The 19,054-nt window shown below is 38.3% G+C and overlaps 1 protein-coding gene across 3 annotated transcripts in view; it reads right to left on the bottom strand.

The window, feature by feature from the left end:
* Nucleotides 1–18,721, bottom strand: part of KAT5 (lysine acetyltransferase 5) — a 485,129-nt gene extending 466,408 nt beyond the window's left edge. For 2 of the 3 annotated variants that reach the window (XM_044069174.1, XM_044069176.1), the window contains exons 1-4: nucleotides 18,234–18,721; nucleotides 18,071–18,137; nucleotides 5,508–5,576; nucleotides 4,966–5,102 (exon numbers count right to left, since the gene is read on the bottom strand). In XM_044069174.1, the coding sequence (XP_043925109.1) occupies nucleotides 4,966–5,102; nucleotides 5,508–5,576; nucleotides 18,071–18,137; nucleotides 18,234–18,356 (396 nt within the window). In that variant the 5' untranslated portion in view covers nucleotides 18,357–18,721. The remainder of the gene's footprint in view (nucleotides 1–4,965; nucleotides 5,103–5,507; nucleotides 5,577–18,070; nucleotides 18,138–18,233) is intronic. The other variant, XM_044069175.1, reaches the window with a different exon arrangement.
* Between the last annotated feature and the right edge of the window lie 333 nt (nucleotides 18,722–19,054).

The raw sequence follows: 19,054 nt of genomic DNA, 5'->3' as shown, positions 1-19,054 counted from the left end.
CAGTCCCCGATGGGTCCATGACTACCTTGTTTAAAGACCAGAGGATGGATCTCAAATACTTAGGCATTTGGGTTTGGTAATTAAAAGCCCTGAATGCCAAGGCGGACATGGTATAAAACCTGTTTGATTCATCTAGTCATAGCTCTACTAACCTTGTCAGAAGGGAGGACACTGGCATTAGCTTAAGTTTATTCAAAACCGAGAGACACCACAAATGGGTCTAGCACAGGATTTTTAAATCAAAAATTTTAGATCATCAGGGACTTTTTCTGTCTGGCCTTCTGGTGGCAGCAGGCTGCGAGAGTCAGGGGCAGCAGATTTTGCTTGAAAGGCATCCAGAAGGTCTCAAGAAGAGGGGGAACTGGGGAAGGGGCAGGAGTGCCCATTTCCAAGAGGTTGTAGTATATTTTCTGAATCTCTATAATCTGCTTAGACTCCCATTAAAAATATTTCATAATAAATAATATTGTCTCTCCAAAAGGAACCTTCTTCCACTAGAGAGTCAGGAGAAAGGGAGTCTTCATTCTCTGAATGGAATTAATCAGGGGAGTGGATATCGGATGAATATGTCAGGGAGTGTAGTAGAGACTCAGACAATTTAATTACTATACCCCAAGGTACATTAACTGGGCTAGACTACACAGAAATTATATTTCACAGGAACATGTGTATTTAATTGAAAACTTTGACATACACCCAATAACTATTTCAGATAATGTGACAATAAAAACCAAGATAAAAATGCAGGGCAAAAAAGTCAAAATGAGACAATGGTGCTTCCCCACCTACCTGTTAAAAACAGAGGAATTTAAGCAATGGGTAGTGGAAATTATATGAGAGATATTAGTGAAGATAGACATTTCTTCATTAAGTTACAGCTAGAAAGTGGGATAAAATTAAAGTCAAATTTAAAAATATGATAGAAATAAAAGAAAGAATATGGTTAAGAAGTAACGGGAGTTATTTATAGGAGCTAGCAAAGGTTAAAGTATTGCGGAATAAGGGGAATCTCAGAACAAGAAGAGGTGCAACTGCAGAGTGCTAAACTGAAAATAAGGGAGTATCTGGATAATATGTAAGAGTTAAAAAAATGCTGTTAAGCAACTAATTTTTGACAATAACTCCAGAGCACAAACTTTTAGCACAACTTAGGCAAGACAGGGTAGAAAGGGCTGCTGCCAAACTTGGTGAACATATAACAAGTAAAATAACCAGAAATCCTGTAGAGTTATTAGAAATACTTCAGAAATTTTATGAAAATTTGTACAAAGCATAGAAATGTGGAAATCAAGAAAAAGCACAAGTGGAAATACTTATGGAAAACATAAATCTGCCAAGGTTAAAGGGTGATGAGGCTCAATGATTAATAATTAAAATTGGAGGGGGGAATGGCATAAAGGTTAAGGTGTTTAACTCACAGACACAAGGTACAGTATGTGATTCTCACCTCTTTGGCTAGGGATAAAATGATCGCAAATGGCAGCTTACCTAGTATTTACTCATGAACCTGTGAGATCAGATAAAAACAATGATGTGCAATCAATCTACAGGAAAATCACCATAAATAAAAGGGAGCAAAGAAGGAAGAAAGTAATAAAGATCCAAAACATTTTCTTTAACAATATTTCAAAAAAAAGGGGAAGTAGCAACCATGAAGAAAGCTACGATGGCAGTAACATCTAAAGATGGTGAAGACCCAACAGTCCCAAATTCACATAGGCCCATTTCAATTAAAGCATGATTATTAAGTGTTTATGTCCATAACAGCTAAACAAATGGCAAAGCTGTTGCCAAAATTGGTTTTGTGGAGGGGAGGCAAAATCTGACAACATTCACGATGATCACCCAAAGGGATGCAGAGTGTAAGAAAAGTCTGTTGTTGCTGGGTCTTGAAGCAGAAAAAGCATTCAACAGAGTAAGTTGGGATTTTATAAGTAGGGCAATGGAAGCATCTGCATACCCTGATACAATAATAAGGTTAATTAGAAGGATACATATGGAATCAGAGACAAATTAGAATTTATGTGGGACTGGAGGCAAAAATTAAAAGTGGGATGGTTCTTTCCTGACAAGTTGTGACTGAACAGAGGAACAAGACAAGGGTGTCTTCTTTCCCTTTATTATTACTTGCTTTATATTTAGAGCTATTGACAAGGAAAATAAGGGACTCAGAAATTCAAGGATACGACTGGTAAAGAAAAGCAGACCATTTTTCAGGCGATAATTTTCACCTGATAAAACCAGAAAATTACATATCAGTGTTATGGAACATCTTGACAGTTTCAAGATTAATAAAAATAAAACAAAGCCTATAGCTGTAAACTATGTAACTACACATGCATTGGTCCAGCAATACTGATATTTATGGAGACATGAAAGTATTTAGGAGTATGGATTAAAAAGGAATCTGTTAATGCAGCTAATGACGTGGGAAGAGATTAGACAAAAGATAATACAAAAACTGAGAAACTTGAAGCTGATATGGATAGCAAGACACAAGTAGTGAAAATGTTTTAGCCCCTTTAGTTTTACATGCAGGTCAGGCATATTTTTATCAACCAGATGAGAAGTTGTAGACAGTAACAAAGAGGTGAAGGAATTTATCTGGGGAGAGAAAGAGGGCAAGGGTAAAGTGGAAAAAGCTGACCTTTCCAACAGGACAAGGTGGTTTAGGATTACCTGATTTGAAGGGACATTTTACAACTACACAGTTAAGGTTCATATACAGAACACAAGCCAAAGTGGAAAGGGATGACAATGAAAAAGTGGGGAATTTCAAGAAATAAGGAGAGAGTGGGATTAGCAGCCATACAGAATATTATATTCATAAAATCGGACAAAGTATCCTAAGTAGTAAGCCAACACAAGAATGATATTTCATGTCTCAAGCAGAATCCAAACAATTTTTCCTCAGACGGCAAATGTTGGAGGTGTGATGGAGAACAAAGAGGTAAATGAGAACTTATGTTTGAGTGCGTAATGAGTTGACAGACTTCCAAAAATTCCTTGCAGTATACTCTGTCAGAAATGTTGCCTGGGCAAATGAATGCAACTAAAGAAATGATTTTTGAGCTGGGACACAAAATCTAAATTGCCTAGTCACTTTACAGCTTTGCTAAGTTTTATTCTGGTAGCTGCCAAAAAAGCAATTACTAGAAAATGGAAATGAAAGTTTAAACCAACTGTATTTTGAAGTATCGAATGATGTAACAGAGATCAAAAGAACTGAAAGTGGGATCTTTATAAAAAGGTAAGAACAATTTACATAGGAAAAAAAAAATGGAAATTGTGGGAATATATGGAGAATAATATTTTTCAGGAGAAGTGAAATTTAAAGGAAGACAAAATTGTATTTTGAAGTACTGAATATTGTAAGAGAGATAAAAATGAAATGGGGGATCTTTAGAAAAGGCTAAGAACAATTTACACAGAAAAAAATGGAAATTGTGGGAACAATACATGGAGAATAATGTTTTTCAGAAGTGAAATTTAAGGGAAGACAGAAACTGAGCAAATTCTGTAATGTTGACTTGACAGTTATACATGAAAAAAAAACATATGTAATGTATGATGTTTGTAACTAGGAACATGTTAATATGGTTTGTTTTTTTATATAAATGAATGTTTGCCTATGTCTTAAGTGATAATTCAATAAAGTAAAAAAAAAAAAAAATGCCACGGAATGTCACACTCAGAAGGAGATGAATTCGCAGCAACCGTTAGGGTGTTGGTGGTGGGGAGCAAGGAAGATTTTTTTAGGGCCACAATGGCCTTATACAGGCCTTGAGAAAAGTCCATCAATTCCTACGTGGGATCTCCTCCTTAACTAGTATCTGGGAAATCCCCCCAGACCCTCCCAAACAATGATATGTGGCTCAGCTTTATCCACAGGTTCCTCAGTTGTAGGAGCCTCCAACACCAACCAGCCTCCAACAGTGTCTTGGTCTCAGTGGGCGAACCAAATGTACTGTCGATTCTGAAACCTCAAAGGGTATGTCAGAGTCAGAAAGAGTCAACAGTTTCTGGCCTAGGTCTTTTAAATAAAGGTTCTTCTTAAGCAGTAGCTGTACGTCAAGGGAAGCAGAATCTGCCATCCTGGAGTGGGCTAAGCATTTAAGACACTGGGTTCCAGAAAGGAATGTCTTGGGTACAAGTGGAACAGGCCTTGTAGTTGTGTTCCATTCCTAAGCAAAAAAAGACACTGGTTATGCAAGTCTTTGTACAAAATGTGCCTTCTGCACTTGCCCCTCCTAGCTACATTTAATATCGGTAATCAAAAACACTTTAGAAATGTAAGGGAAGGTTCTCCAATGGGGTAGTTATCTGTTTACTCGAAGCAAAGGTACCAATGACCAAATGATGGACAGTCTGAACACGACCCGTGTTACGCTCATATGTCTGCCTATATACCCTTACAAGCTGAGGTCACACATTGAGCATAAAACTCTGGCACCCCGGCTGGATGTCAACGGCAATAACCCATTCATTATAAAATGCTGCAACAGTGACTTCATTCAGGACATAAAATTATCTGGCTCTTGTAATAAATACCTAGCTTTACTAACACACAGGAAAATGTTAAGACAAACTGCTAAAAACATGTTAAATGCTTCACAACTGAATTCCTGCAGCACCAGCTCCCTGGCTGATGTATGCATTTACATTTTTATAAATTACTTTTTACTGTTTAACATTTGGTTACTTTAAATACCACTGTAAGGTCCTCCGAGCATTGGGAAAGTTAAGATCAGCTCTTAAATTTTCTCAATTTACAGTTCAGAAATATGAAAACTGCAGTATTATGTTAATTTAAACATCAGCAATAGCCTACCAAACTGCAGTACAATTACAATTTAAGCATCAGCAATAGTCAGCCAAACACTTACAAGGAAAGAGGATGACTGATAAATGAGTGGCAAATGAGAGAATTCACAGATGACAATACCAAAAATAAGTAGGTCTTACTGGTTCTCTCTCTGGCGAGCTTGGTTTTGAACCTGGAAGACCATTTTTAGTTGGTGTCCTGGCCTCTTTCTTTGGAAACTGTATTTTCTTCAAGTCCAGTCTATCAGAATTGACCCACTCATCCAGGCGCTTGTTGACTGTTAAAACATGAAGTCACAGTTTTGTCCAATAAGTACAATATATTGTCCAAGGATTAAAGTAAAGGCATATGTAACAGTGTTTGAAATAATAACAAAGGTAGGACTGCATCATATTTATGTCAGTTATGAGATGCTGTTTCTTATCATTCTCACCAGCATGACTTTGCAGTATGGCTTCATAAAACATAACCATATAGACATATAAACAAAACAGCTAGACTTAGCACAAAATGGCTTCAATTTTAAGGAGCATATGATACCAAGGACAGTTTCTTGCAATTCCTCAGATTCTACAATGTATGGCTGGTAGCTGCACAACTGTGTCTAAAATTACGTATTTTAAAAACCAAGTGCAAATTATTCAGAGACATTATATGCTTAGGAACTAAAAGCAGTACTTACAGTCAATGTAATGAACATAGAAGCTCTTTCTTCCATTGCTCTCTTTGACACTAAGGATTTCAGCCAAGGCTTAAGACAGAAGATAAAAAGAGAAGCAGATTATTTCAAAATACCTTACTCAGGTTGCAATGGTGTCTAAGTTGTGAAGGAACTGCATTCTTTCCTACTACTGGAACATGCATTCACAGCACAGTGAAGTCGGTGTTGCACTACAAAACTCTTGATCAGATACAAGTTCATCATATTAAGTCTGCTAAGTAAATACACCAAAAACAGAAAATAACTACACAGATAAGTGACATGCTAATGATAAACAGCTAACACTAGACATCTATTTTTAGAACAAAATTAGAGCCAAAGTAATGACTTAATATTTCCATTAATGCTCACATATTATGAAAGAAATTAAGCCACAAAAATGTTATGTGGGAGATCAGGATGACAATGTGGACAGCAGAAGCACACCATCATCATCATCATGACTGTACTACTAAAAAATCTCTAGTGATTAATGCTAAACCAAAATGAAAGATGACAAGATTCTGTTATTTTTGTTCCCCCAAAAGACCACAAATTTGGCTATGACAACCTGTTACTATGTAGGCTAGGCTCACAGCAACAGATACATGAAACAAAACAACCCTAAAAATGGATGCTGCAGCCAGCTTCAAACCTACTCAGGAGAAGAATAGGTTAGCATACATTCTGTCTGGGGAATGAGAGCAAAGTCATGTTCTACTTAAAGACCATGCTGGAGGTTCACGCAGTGAAATGGGGTAAGTGTCATTGGACCAGGGGAGTCTTCACAGGTCAGCTCTCCTTCTATGGAAGGAATAAGACTTCCCCACCAATGGATCATGGAACAAAATGGAAGTGGGTCTCAATAATGGCACAGTGAGGATCATCTTTAAGGAACTCAGTGTGCTGTAGCATACAGTGTGTGTAATATCCACAATGCAGCATGCCCTCCGAATGCAGAAAAGAAAAAAAAATGACAGAAAAAAATATTACAGCTATCTACTACACATAATTAAATTCACCCATCTTCCCACTCAATCCTGTGAGCTGACGCAGATATAAAAACACACACACACGTCAGGCAGGACAGACAACAAGGAATGGCCTGAGTACATGCTCTACCCCATGATCACAGTGAGGCCCATACCTACTTGCCACTCTCTTTTTCAGAATGTCATCCCTCTATGCTAATACTGCAAGTATCCAACATGTGAGATTACGTCAGCAAGAGTCCAAAGATTAAAAAGGTCATACCACATTTCACTGAAGTCCACTTCGTAGCACTGTGCCTAAGAACATACACCACTCCGAGTGAACTTGACTGAACACTAGTACTGCTGATTATTGCCAAATCAACTTAAATCTCAACAGCAACATTAAGCAGCAGTTACAAAGCAATTATAACTGCTCCCATGAGAACACTTTGCCCACAGTTAACGTACTGTATGTCAGGTAATGGAATATGCCAGTTAGTGTGTACATATTGCCAATATATACCATGATCTCCAGTTACTTTAATAAACTTCGAGCATAACACAACAGAAGAGAAAAAAAAACTACCTTCCGCCACTTCATCAGCTCAGCAAGTTACCAAACACAATGTCCTTAACAGCTCAGAAGCAGTTTCAATCTCTTGGGTGCCACGGAACAGTAGTAGTTTGCTTTACCTAGCTTTATGATAAACGTACAATGATTCAAGCACATTTTTCCTAGCAATCTACCCACGATGTAAAGATCCATCTCTCCCGCCTTACTTCCTTCTGCCACCTCTTCTTCCATCAAGGCTTTGGCTTTTCTAACATCTTACTGTTTTCTAAAAAGCCCTACACCTTGTTCCTTACTGCCTTCCTTACCACCACCTTTAGCCATAATAACCTTTCCTTGTTCTGATAATTCTCTTACTTATAAACTGCCCTCTATATGCTACCCATAATACTTTCCCAAGGTTCGTTTATTACTTTTACTGACTTACCGTTTCCAAAACCCCAGTCATTTAGTTTCTAATTATTCTGAAATATTCCCACATGTAATTACACACCACTAGGTTAGTACCTAGCCCCTCTTCCCCAACTACAGAAAATCACACATCACAGTCAATACTTCCTAAAGGTGCCCTCACCTGTACCCTTTGCAGATCTGCTGCATTGAATGGTACTACATTAAGTATTTTACCTTAGCTAGTATTTTCATATACTAGATACTCAAAATCTATCCAGCACATTATACCTACAAACCTATGCACTGTCCAACCTGTGACAAAATAAACAAGCAATTAGTGATAGAGCAGTAATGTTGACAGGGTTATTTGGGACTTCTTAGGGAAGCATGATAGAAGTGTATGGAATTCCTTTACAATGGGTAGACAATCTTCCGACTATATGACTGAGTAGAAGCAAACAAACAGTGGAGATATACTATCAAAGAAATTTAGATTATCTAGAGAAACAAGATAGGGATGTCCACTTAATTATTTTTTGCATTATATTTAGAACCAGTAGCAAGAGAAATTAGGCAATCCAGGATTCAAGGACGTGAAAGGTATAAGAAGCAAGTAACATTAACTCTTTTTTGCAGATTACACACTCGTATGTCACAAGATGAACAAGATATACAGAAATTATTCTGACTTTTGAAATAAATATCAACAGTTACCAGGATATGCCTCACAGCAAGAGGTTCTCCTGTTCGATTCTCGGCTGGAGTGCAGGGAGTGCCTTCTGTGTGGAGTCTGCATGTCCTCCCCGCGGTTTGGTGGGCGTTCAAAAGACATGCGTAAATGGGTGTGCCTTCGCTGAAGGTTGAACGCCGAGCTGGCACCTCGGCATTCGTGAAAATCTACTGCCAATCATTAGCAGACCAGAGTTCCGCTGCGGCGACCCCTAACCGGGAAAAGCCGAAAGACAACAACCACCAGGATATAGAATCAAAGGAGGAAAAACAAAAGCACTTCTCTTGAATTATGCACTAATGTATGTATTAGCTGAAGGATTCCCATATTTATGGGGTCATTATAAAATTAAATATCTGGGAGTATGGATTGAAAATGATCTGAAGCAAGCAGCTGGAAATATGAGAAGAGACAAAAAATATCAGAAAAGATAAGCAACTGGAAAATGTTAAATATGAAGATGATAAAATACAGGTGATTAAAAAGTTTCTTCTGTTCCACCAATACTGTATATAGGACAGGCACACTTTTATTAAGATGAAGCTTATTTTCTCAATTCCAGAACCTGCCCTTGCCATGACCCTACCTAGTCTTTCTTCCCTTTATGTACCCTCAAAAGGACTATACTTAGTACCTCATTACACCTCTCCCTCCAATGTGTCTACTATGCATTTGCACAATTTTATACAAACAAAAAATGTTCATTGTTGACCTATTGAACTATATCAACATAAAATTGTTACTTCGCTTCTTTTTAATGCAACTAACTTTATGCATGTATCCCAACATATGTGCATTATTTTGCTATAACTGCTATTATATCAATATTGTTTAAAATTGTACTGGTTTTAAAATGTATTACTGGAGCTTTTTTCCTCGGGTCTCCACTGAAAATGGGCCACAAACCCAGTTGGACAAACCCAGTTAACAAATGTCAATAAATAAATAAATATATGAAGAGCTACAAGGGAAAATAAAAGAATTGTGTGAGGTTTTCTAGGTGAACAAGAAACCTACAGAATGCTATCATCTCACTAGTACAGTGCTATCACAGTAAAGCAGCTGTATAACTGTGCAACAGACAAGGATGGGTGCAAGATTTGCCTCTAACACAATTGGCTGTAGTCTCAGAAGTAAGAAGTTGAAATAGCACAAAGTCCATATAAGATGCACGAGGAGCTAATGTGCTGGAAAAGGCAAGGGCCACAACAAAGTTCAATATATTTGAAAACTAGCATGCACATTTCTGCAAAGGTACAACTATGCCACTACATGTTATACTGTATAGACACAACACCACGCCATCCAAAACTAAGACCTACTGCTGTGCTTTTATTCTGAACTCTGCTTGGAAACAATCCCCAGTAATGTTATACTAAACTGCAGTGCTGCCCTGCTACAAACCACCACACTACTAAACAAGACTATTGTCCTCTCCATGACAAGCACCAAGTGTGTCATTCTAAAGTAGGACACACAGTGTTGCCCTGGCACATGCAACATGACCCCCCCAGCACCTAGTGTGTCATCCTAATGTAGGAAACAAGTGGTGTGCCACTGTAAAATATGGTTCAAAGTGCTGTTATGCACCAGAAAGTGCATTAAGGCTGGTTCCTGAGCATCTTCTGTGCCAAAGCACCACAGTGTGCTGTGAACCCTCCTACAATGGTAAACTTCCCCAAGGAAATATTGTATAGTCTAAACAGAGTACAAACTGCTGTGTGCCTTCTTACAACAGCAGCCCCCATTAGTGCTACTGTCCTGTCAGAATGCAAGACATTGCCTTGATGCTTACCCCCTCCCCCCAGTGCAACCGACCATACTATTAAAGCTAAAAGGACAAAGATTTTTAGGATCTGTAAATTAGTGGACACATCTTAGTCAATTTTTATTTACAGTGAAACTGGTAACATAAAAACTCTGGACCCTACTCATTTCCATTATGAAAAGTGTAGGTCTTGCCTACTTAAAAGTTTTTTGAAGGTACGACGGATGAAGGTCATTTAGTTCATGCTCTTTATCACAGTCTTGCTTAGACATATGATACAGATCACCAAGAGGGAATTGATAAGCTTACAGTCTTAAAGATTAATAACTACATCATTTGATGAATTGCAAATTAGTACTCACATCCAACATGCACAGTGAGAACAGACATCTTCACATGGAATAGATAACTCACTTGTGGGGTGCCTCAGGGAAAAAAGGTTTGCACAGGAAACAGTGCCCAGGCAGAAATCTTAGACACAACAGTGTTTAGATATGGACGTAGTAACTGAAGAGCAGTTTAAACTCATTTTAATTAACTAAAATATCCAAGAATGTAACACTCGACTGAACCCAATGGGAAGCGGTAAAATACTCTCTGGGGAGGAACTGTGAGGACCCAGACTAGTAGTGGTAGCATGTGAGGACCTAGACTAGCAGTGGTAGTCCCAAAACTCAACCAATCCAATCAGAAATACAGTTACAGGAAAAAACAAAGGCTCAGAAACCATGAAACAGGCATTAACGGCACACAAGGCAATGAGCTGGGTTAAATCTAAAATAACCTCTTACTAACGTAACATGAGGAGGACAGAATGGAAAGTGAAATGTTGACATCTAATGAAGCAGCAGTACTTACAAGCCTAGACATGAAAGGACATTAAGTATTTTCTAGGAGAGTCACCGTGGCATTTGTGGGTCTTAAAAATGTATTAAATACAAACCTTTTAGATTTACTACTGTTTAACAAGTTTATTAAATGTATTTTACAGTGTTAACTATGTTAATTGATATGTTTATATTTAGAACATGACTGGATTATGTCTATTTGTATTGTTGGTCACTAGGTGTTTTTTCACTCTGATGAAATCCCTTGGTTTGCACATTTTAATAGAAAGTCAGCAGTGTATTTTAATAAACACATGGAAACTTATTTATGTGACATTCCTGCTGGTCTTGTATGGGTTTATATGTCAATGATGAGTTAAGCACTGTCCTTTACAGCAAAACAATGCTGATAAATGCACCGTGACAGCTTTCAAATGGTCTCCCCCATGCAGAAACCATCACAGCCAAAAGATGTTTATATAAACCACTTTTGTGGTACTACAATTATTGCATCCATTGACTTGTAATGTTGCTTCCATACATATTAAACTAATGTAGGAATCTTCACATGTATCTACAATGTTTACAAAAAACACACCTGCATATATACCTTATGTCCTTATAGTGTGCCGTTCATTGTGTACCCTATGTGTTCCAAACATTCTTTAAGGCTTGTAAAAATACTGGATGATCCTCCACAGCACTAACTACATCTTCGCTACCTTTAGTATTTGCCAATTGTCCTGAATTATTTTTCTGATACCATAGGAGTCTTACTGTGAAAAAGTGTAGAAAATTCATGCCTTAGAGTGTTTTGGCATACTGAGCAAGGTGTTTACCTTACAAACACAAGGTACAGTGTTTGATTCTCACCAAGAGGGAAATCGGCTAGGCTTAAAATGGCCCACAAGGAAAAATAACTTACTGCTTATCTATCTGTTTTACCCCAATCTGGTTCACTTTCAAACCTTTCCTAATAATGGGTGAAAAATTATTGCTTCCCTGCAAACTCCACAAATGATTTTGTCCAACATTTCTGAAAAATAGTCCCTATCCAAAACCATTTTTCTCAAACTACATATTTCTAACTGAAACTCTGCTTCTGAAATTAACTTAGAAGGTTTAAGGAATCATCACTTAGCTACATTCCTTTTTGCATAGCCTGGAAGATAGACTTTTGCTGTGTAAACACAAATTCTGAAAAGTCAAGTACATTTAAACTATTTTTGTTCACACTAATGTTAACATCTAAAAAAAATATATTCTGCCTAGTTATACTGCAGGCAAAACCAATACCGATTCACGTCCTTCCCACAAAAAATAAAATCAACCAATCATCCACAAACCTCAAATACATTGCTCACAACATCCATTTAGAATTACACAATTAAAGTACTCTCCCATTCACATGCAATGAGCTTTGCCCTCAGTTATATCACTGAGTGCCTTTTGTCTTATTTGTTTAAAAAAAAAAAAAAGTTTATTTGATAAAACTAATTCAGATACAATAGTGTCTTAGACTGTCCATTACTATTTAAGATTGAAAGGTAGATTCAAATTTTTTTTATGAATTTTCAGACCCCCTCCCACCCAAACTGCAACTATGACAGAAATTCATAAAGAAAAAGTGCAGCTATCGGTGTCCACCATAACCTGTACTAACAAATCACCCAGTAGTTTATCAAGTTCCATGTGTCCCATGTTAATGTCATTCATATCTACCTCTCTTACCATGTTTTACTTTTAGCAATTAAACAAAAAAACCTCATCAGCCCTGTCATTGCCATACCCCTTCCCTTGTCTTCTTTCATCTATCTTGCATCAAAAGCCCATAATTTAGACAAATATTCATTGCTTCTTAACTAATACTAAATAGTTTCTTAGCTGGTACTTCCCAGTAACTTCCTTATCCCAGTTTCACATTTTCAGGGACTGAGTCCATCAACTTCTACAAATAATATCACTCAGAATTGGAATGTTCCCTCTGAGAAGAAAAAAAGCAGTACCTTTAACCACTTAAAAGACAAAAGTCCCGATTTTAAAAGACTTGCTATCAGTGCTAGTGACCACTTACACTGGAAGCATCATTTGGAATTTGGCCCCCAGAATAAGCCTATTTGTAGACAGGCCTTACACCAACGTAAGTCACTTACACTGAGAGCAATTCTTTCAGATTCAAGGCAGACTTACACTGAGAGCAACTCTTTTGGAATCTGGCCTAAAAACAGAACCTAAAGTGGGAATTACATGCATACTGCTATTATTTCTCCAAAGCTATAAACCTTATAAAGTGAGAGTACAGAAGACAAGTGGCTTGCTATTAAATAATACAGCTACAGATGCCAACCAACATGTTCCAAAACTGACAGATCATAACACTAACCACTTCCACGGTTACGTTCAAAATGCTTTAAACTTGTATTTGAATGCTGAAATGGTACATCTACAATTTAACCAAGTATTTGTCAAGACATGCCTGATTAAATTGTAACTGTTATCTAAGCCTTTTGGTATAAGCACTTGGGCTTCAGACCAGTTGTACATCTACAATTTAACCAAGTATTTGTCAAGACATGCCTGATTAAATTGTAACTGTTATCTAAGCCTTTTGGTATAAGCACTTGGGCTTCAGACCAGTTGTTTTACATTAAGAAGGTTTGTGGTCTACACTGTTGTGGCAGGACAGGTAGTTTACATCCTTCTAAACTGGGAATTGCTGATTGAAGACTCAGTGTCTGTTATTCTAAAAAAGTGTATTAGTTCTGGTTTAAACCCTTGGGCTTCAGGCCAGTTATTTTACATTAAGAAGCTTTGTTTGTATAACTTGAGCACTAATCCAGACCATCTTTTTTGGAGAAGGTTCCCCTGCACCCTAGTGGCAGACATGTGCAGTTAGTACTTGTCTAACCGAAGACTGCTGGAACGGGGCACATTTTTTAGCTTTTTATTGGTTAATTTTTAAATCAGTTTGCTCATTTGCTACTGTTTATTTTATATATATATATATATATATATATATATATATATATATATATATATATATATATACATATATAAAAACACACAATGCATTGCCACTTAGCTAGGGTTAAATTATTCCTTTGGCCACCTAACCTGGACCGAAACACTAAAGGTGGAGGCATGTCCATATTCATTTTCATTAAGGATATCCACACCTCCAGGCTAGTTGCTCAGCATAATGCATCTGAGATTATCCAAGTGCAACTAACTCTGGGCAAGACAGCAATCCAAATTGTAACTTGCTACAGATCCCCCACCATGCCCCAGGATTCCCACTCCTCATTTCTTGATACACTGGAAAATATTAGGGTACAACCCAACACCCTAATAATGGGCAATTTCAACTACCCCACCATTATCTGGGAAATCTACTCATGTACCAACTCTTTTGCTCAACGTTTTCTGGAATTTATAAATTCCAACGCTCTGGATCAACTTATCCACACTGCAACCAGGGGCAGCAATATCCTAGACCTGGTCATTACCAACATGGGTAACCAGTGTTCCACACCGGATGTCAATTCATCGTTGGTCAGATCCGACCACAAGCTAATCAGCCTAGACATCCACCCCCCCCCCATTAGGGAAACTACTACAAAACATTTCTCCAAAGCCAACTTCACAACACTCATTCAGACACACAATAGAGATACGACTGCTGAATCCTACACAAGTGCACTTTATAAGCACTTAGCATTGCATGGATCATGCTATCCCTAACCGAACCAATACGCTATCCTCCAAAAAAAGGAAGACAATCTGGTGGTCCCCCTGCCATAACTCTACAACAGAAGAAAGAAACTGTTGCAAAAATGAGTAAAATCCCATGACTGGAAGAACTCCCTGGTCAGCCTCAGTAAGAAACGGAGATCCCTCATAAAATCCTCCAAAGCTAGTTATGAAAACAAAATCACCACTGATTCTAAAGACAACCGCAAAGCATTATATAGCTAAGTCAAGAATCTCAATGGCAACACTCAGATCTGCTCCGAGTTACAGCACAATGGCACTAAATATACAGAACCAACTGATATTGCCAACATCCTGGCAGATAGGTTCAGTGCCAATGTTACCCCCCTCACTCCCTAAAGGGCCCATCTCTATACCAGAAGAAAAAAACATTCCTGTAATCACTGCAGCACAGGTAAAAAACACTCTCTCCAAGCCAAGAGCACAGCATCCATGGGACCTGACAACATCCCAGGCTGTGTTCTACATGAACTACAGAATGAACTGGCACCCCACCTAAGCACCATGTTCAATCATAGCCTCACCTCAGGCTTTCTGCCCACTGAATGGCGTACAGCGACGGTTATCCCACTCCACAAAAGGGGAGCCACCACGGACCCTGGGAACTACCACCTCATTAGCCTAACGAGCCTGGTCTGCAAAGCCATGGAACGTATCATCATGGAACTTATAAACAAAGACATTGGTAATCTCCAAAACTCTGGACCCCACCCAATTTGGGTTTGTAAAAGGCAAGTCATGTCTCCTAAACCTGATCGACTTCTTTGAAGCAGTCACCAAAACTGCAGACAAGGGTAAGGTGGATCACACAGCCTATCTAGATCTCGCCAAGGCTTTTGACACCATCCCCCAGTCTGGAATTACAGATAAACTCACTAAACTACTCACTAAACTAGGTATAAATCCCTATGTCACAAGACGGGTTGCCAACTGGCTCAACTGACAGAACCCACACTGTGAAAGTAGCAGACTCCAAATCCGACTTTGGTATCTACTTTTCTGAAGTGCAGGCTAACACAGACAGTCTTTGGCTAACGAAGTTCGCAGATGACTGCAAACTAGGAGCCATAATCGAAACTCCTAACGATGTGGACATCCTACAAAAGGGCCTCACTGAGACAGATGCCTGGTGTCAAAGCCATAGCCTCAAGCTCAATGTCAAAAAGTGCACAGTCATCCCCTTTGGTAAAAACTCTGTACCCATGAGCTACCACATAGGTGGTAGTCTACTTAACACCGAAAGTGTGATAAGAGACCTTGAAACACAGGTGGACAGTAGTCTCTCCTTTGATAATCACATTGCCACAGTAGTCAGGAAATGCTATGTGGCACACCTCATCACAAAAGGTTTCTTATCCAGAAAGAGAGGTCACTGTTCCCCTCTACTCATCACTCATTAGACCCATTATAGAGTACAACGCCCCGTTTGGTATGTACCTCACAAGACATCTACAACAACTGGAAAGGCCGCAGAAATACCTCACAAGGAGGATTACTGGCCTCAAACACATGCCCTACGCAGACCATCTCAAAAAAATCCAGCTTTACTCCGTCGCATATCTCCTACTCAGAGGCAATCTCTGCCTAACATACAAAGCTATGTCAAACCCAGAGCTGTTGGACATGCTCCACTTAAAGAAATCCCAATCCCGCCGAGCTACACGCTCTAGGGACCTAAACCTTGTCACCAAAATAAACAGAACATGTTGGAGGGATAGATTCCTTTCCCAGAGACTTCCCATACTCTGGAACAGACTACCTATCTATGTCAAACAGAGCTCATTAGCACTCTTCAAGAAAAAGCTTGATGATTGGATGAGAAATAGGAAATTCATCCCAGGGATCACTTCTGTGGCTCTGCTCGACAGGGGCACAGGAAAATAATTTTTTTGGGTGGCGAAAGCCAGGGTACATTTTTGGCTAGGCTTATATAGGCCCTAGGGCCAACAGCCTAGTACCTAGGTATGAACCTATGAGAACAGCCAGGTGAAGAGTTAAGGGAAAATAAGAACAGCATGTTTCAAAACCAGCTTGTAGTTAATGTCTGTGACCGTCAAACTAAAAAGGTGGCTTTCAGTTATGTAACCGGTAGTGAAATAAATGCATAAACCCCAAACATCAAATGTGTCTGAGGTAATACTGCATTGACTTGCACACCTTTCAACTTCAAAAGCGGAGGTCAATGGCCATTCTTTTACCGTCATACTTGATCTTGTTCCATGCGTACTGTGTAGCACTACTATGAAGCCTATAAATTAGGCACTGATTTTCCCCATGGAATCAATTCAATAACCAGCAACACAAGCTCTGGTAACAAAAGACCACCCACTCTGAAAAATAAAGTGGTCCTCATTTTGACATTTTACTATTTTAATGTTTTCAGAGAATGACAAGTATAGTTTCCATTATTTTAAAGGGCTAAAGAATCCGTTAAGCTTTAGATGTAGTGAATGTCCAAATTCAATAATGTAATTTATTATACAGATTAACTACGAGTGGTCTTAATTTTATGAGTTGAAACTTAACGCAACCTTCTGTCCTAACTCAGGATATCAGCACTAAATATCAAGCTTTCAACATGCATAATGTAAAAATAACGTGTAATATATATATATATATATATATATATTGATCTTGTTCCATGCGTACTGTGTAGCACTACTATGAAGCCTATAAATTAGGCACGGATTTTCCCCATGGAATCAATTCAATAACCAGCAACACAAGCTCTGGTAACAAAAGACCACCCACTCTGAAAAATAAAGTGGTCCTCATTTTGACATTTTACTATTTTAATGTTTTCAGAGAATGACAAGTATAGTTTCCATTATTTTAAAGGGCTAAAGAATCCGTTAAGCTTTAGATGTAGCGAATGTCCAAATTCAATAATGTAATTTATTATACAGATTAACTACGAGTGGTCTTAATTTTATGAGTTGAAACTTAACGCAACCTTCTGTCCTAACTCAGGATATCAGCACTAAATATCAAGCTTTCAACATGCATAATGTAAAAATAACGTGTAATATATATATATATATATATATATATATTTATTTATTTATTAAATCCACAAAAGCGAAAATTGATCCACTGAATCAGTGTATATCTGCCGAAGCAATGGGTTATTTGAGAAGTATACTACAAAACTTCACAAAACTGTACAGTACTTCCGGAAAGAAGTAACTGTACAACTCATAACAAATCCCATAAAGCACTACAAAAATCTGGTAATAAGATGTGCTTGCAAAACAAGAAACTTAGTAACGAAACTGTCAACATCCGTATTGTCAAGCGAGTAAAAAGCCTTTATAGTGTACGCGGAAATGCCATTTCCGTACGGAATGACGTAACAAACTCGTAGGGCTGGTTTAAGACCATTACGTTCCAGACTACATGCTGCAACGCAAATTTGGCGCCACCCAGCGGCAGTAAAATGGTTTTGGTCCACCCACAAACAGTTGTAGCCATGATGGAAACTTATGCGCGCCTCCCTCTGCGCACTACTCACGCCACTCGTCTTCATTGTCCTGGTTCTTTCTAAGCACGGGTAGCCGACAGCCTTCTATCACCTCCATCTGCAGAGAGAAATATAAATAATAAAGCATGAAACTATGTAGTTGTAACAAAGATCAGGCTTCTTTATACCACTATATAGTAACTCCCCTACTTACTAAGTCCGCCATCTTAGATTGGGCTAACGGTAACAATAACAACAGCTTTGAGCGCCACAGCACATCTACAAGAGAAACCAAAAGGTAACACCCCGGAATGTAATAAGCAGTAAAAGCGCACATGCGCACGTCATATTCAGGATGAGCAAGAGTTAGAACGGACGTACGTCATTTCGGAACATAAAAGCAGAGCAGTTAGAATTGTGCAGTTAGTCTGCGCTCGGTGGTGGTTTACAAGACTGTCTTAATCCTCAATTGTGCTGGGTTATCCAGCCGTTGATGCTTGAATAAACTTCTTAGCTGTTTTTCGTTTTCTTTCACGGATGTTACTGATTTTGGCTCAAATCTATTTGTTTTCATGTTTTCTTCATAAAAGGTGGTGGAATGTAGTCTAGTCTGACATTATTTACAAAGACAACAGTTTGTTTTGGAAAATGCATACTGATCGTTGTCTTATTCTTCAAGTTTTTAAGTTAATAGTATTTATGTTTAAACTGCTGGTGAGTAATTTTAACTATATTGAGTTTTGAAGGAAGAGGGTTGTGTTTGATGAGAAAACGCATAATAATCGCTGATTATTATGCACCTTGTACTTCTCAACTGTTCAGATTTTCGCAGAATGTCCTGTTTTTTATTATGTTTTTCATATGTTCCTCCTAAAATGTATGGTTTCCTGGCAAGTCATTAAGGTTTGCCAGCGCTAAATAATAACAGACATTTGAGTTTCAGACTTCATATCCTTCAGAAAATGCATGCTAACACAAATCCTGTTATTGTAGCAACTTTCTAAATTTAGGAAAGTAGTATATGATCTGTCCCTG

The sequence above is a fragment of the Protopterus annectens genome, chromosome 4.part0 (genome assembly GCF_019279795.1).
Source record: "Protopterus annectens isolate FY-2018-M chromosome 4.part0, PAN1.0, whole genome shotgun sequence".
Taxonomy (NCBI): Eukaryota; Metazoa; Chordata; order Ceratodontiformes; family Protopteridae; genus Protopterus; species Protopterus annectens.
This window is presented reverse-complemented; position numbering and strand designations above follow the sequence as displayed.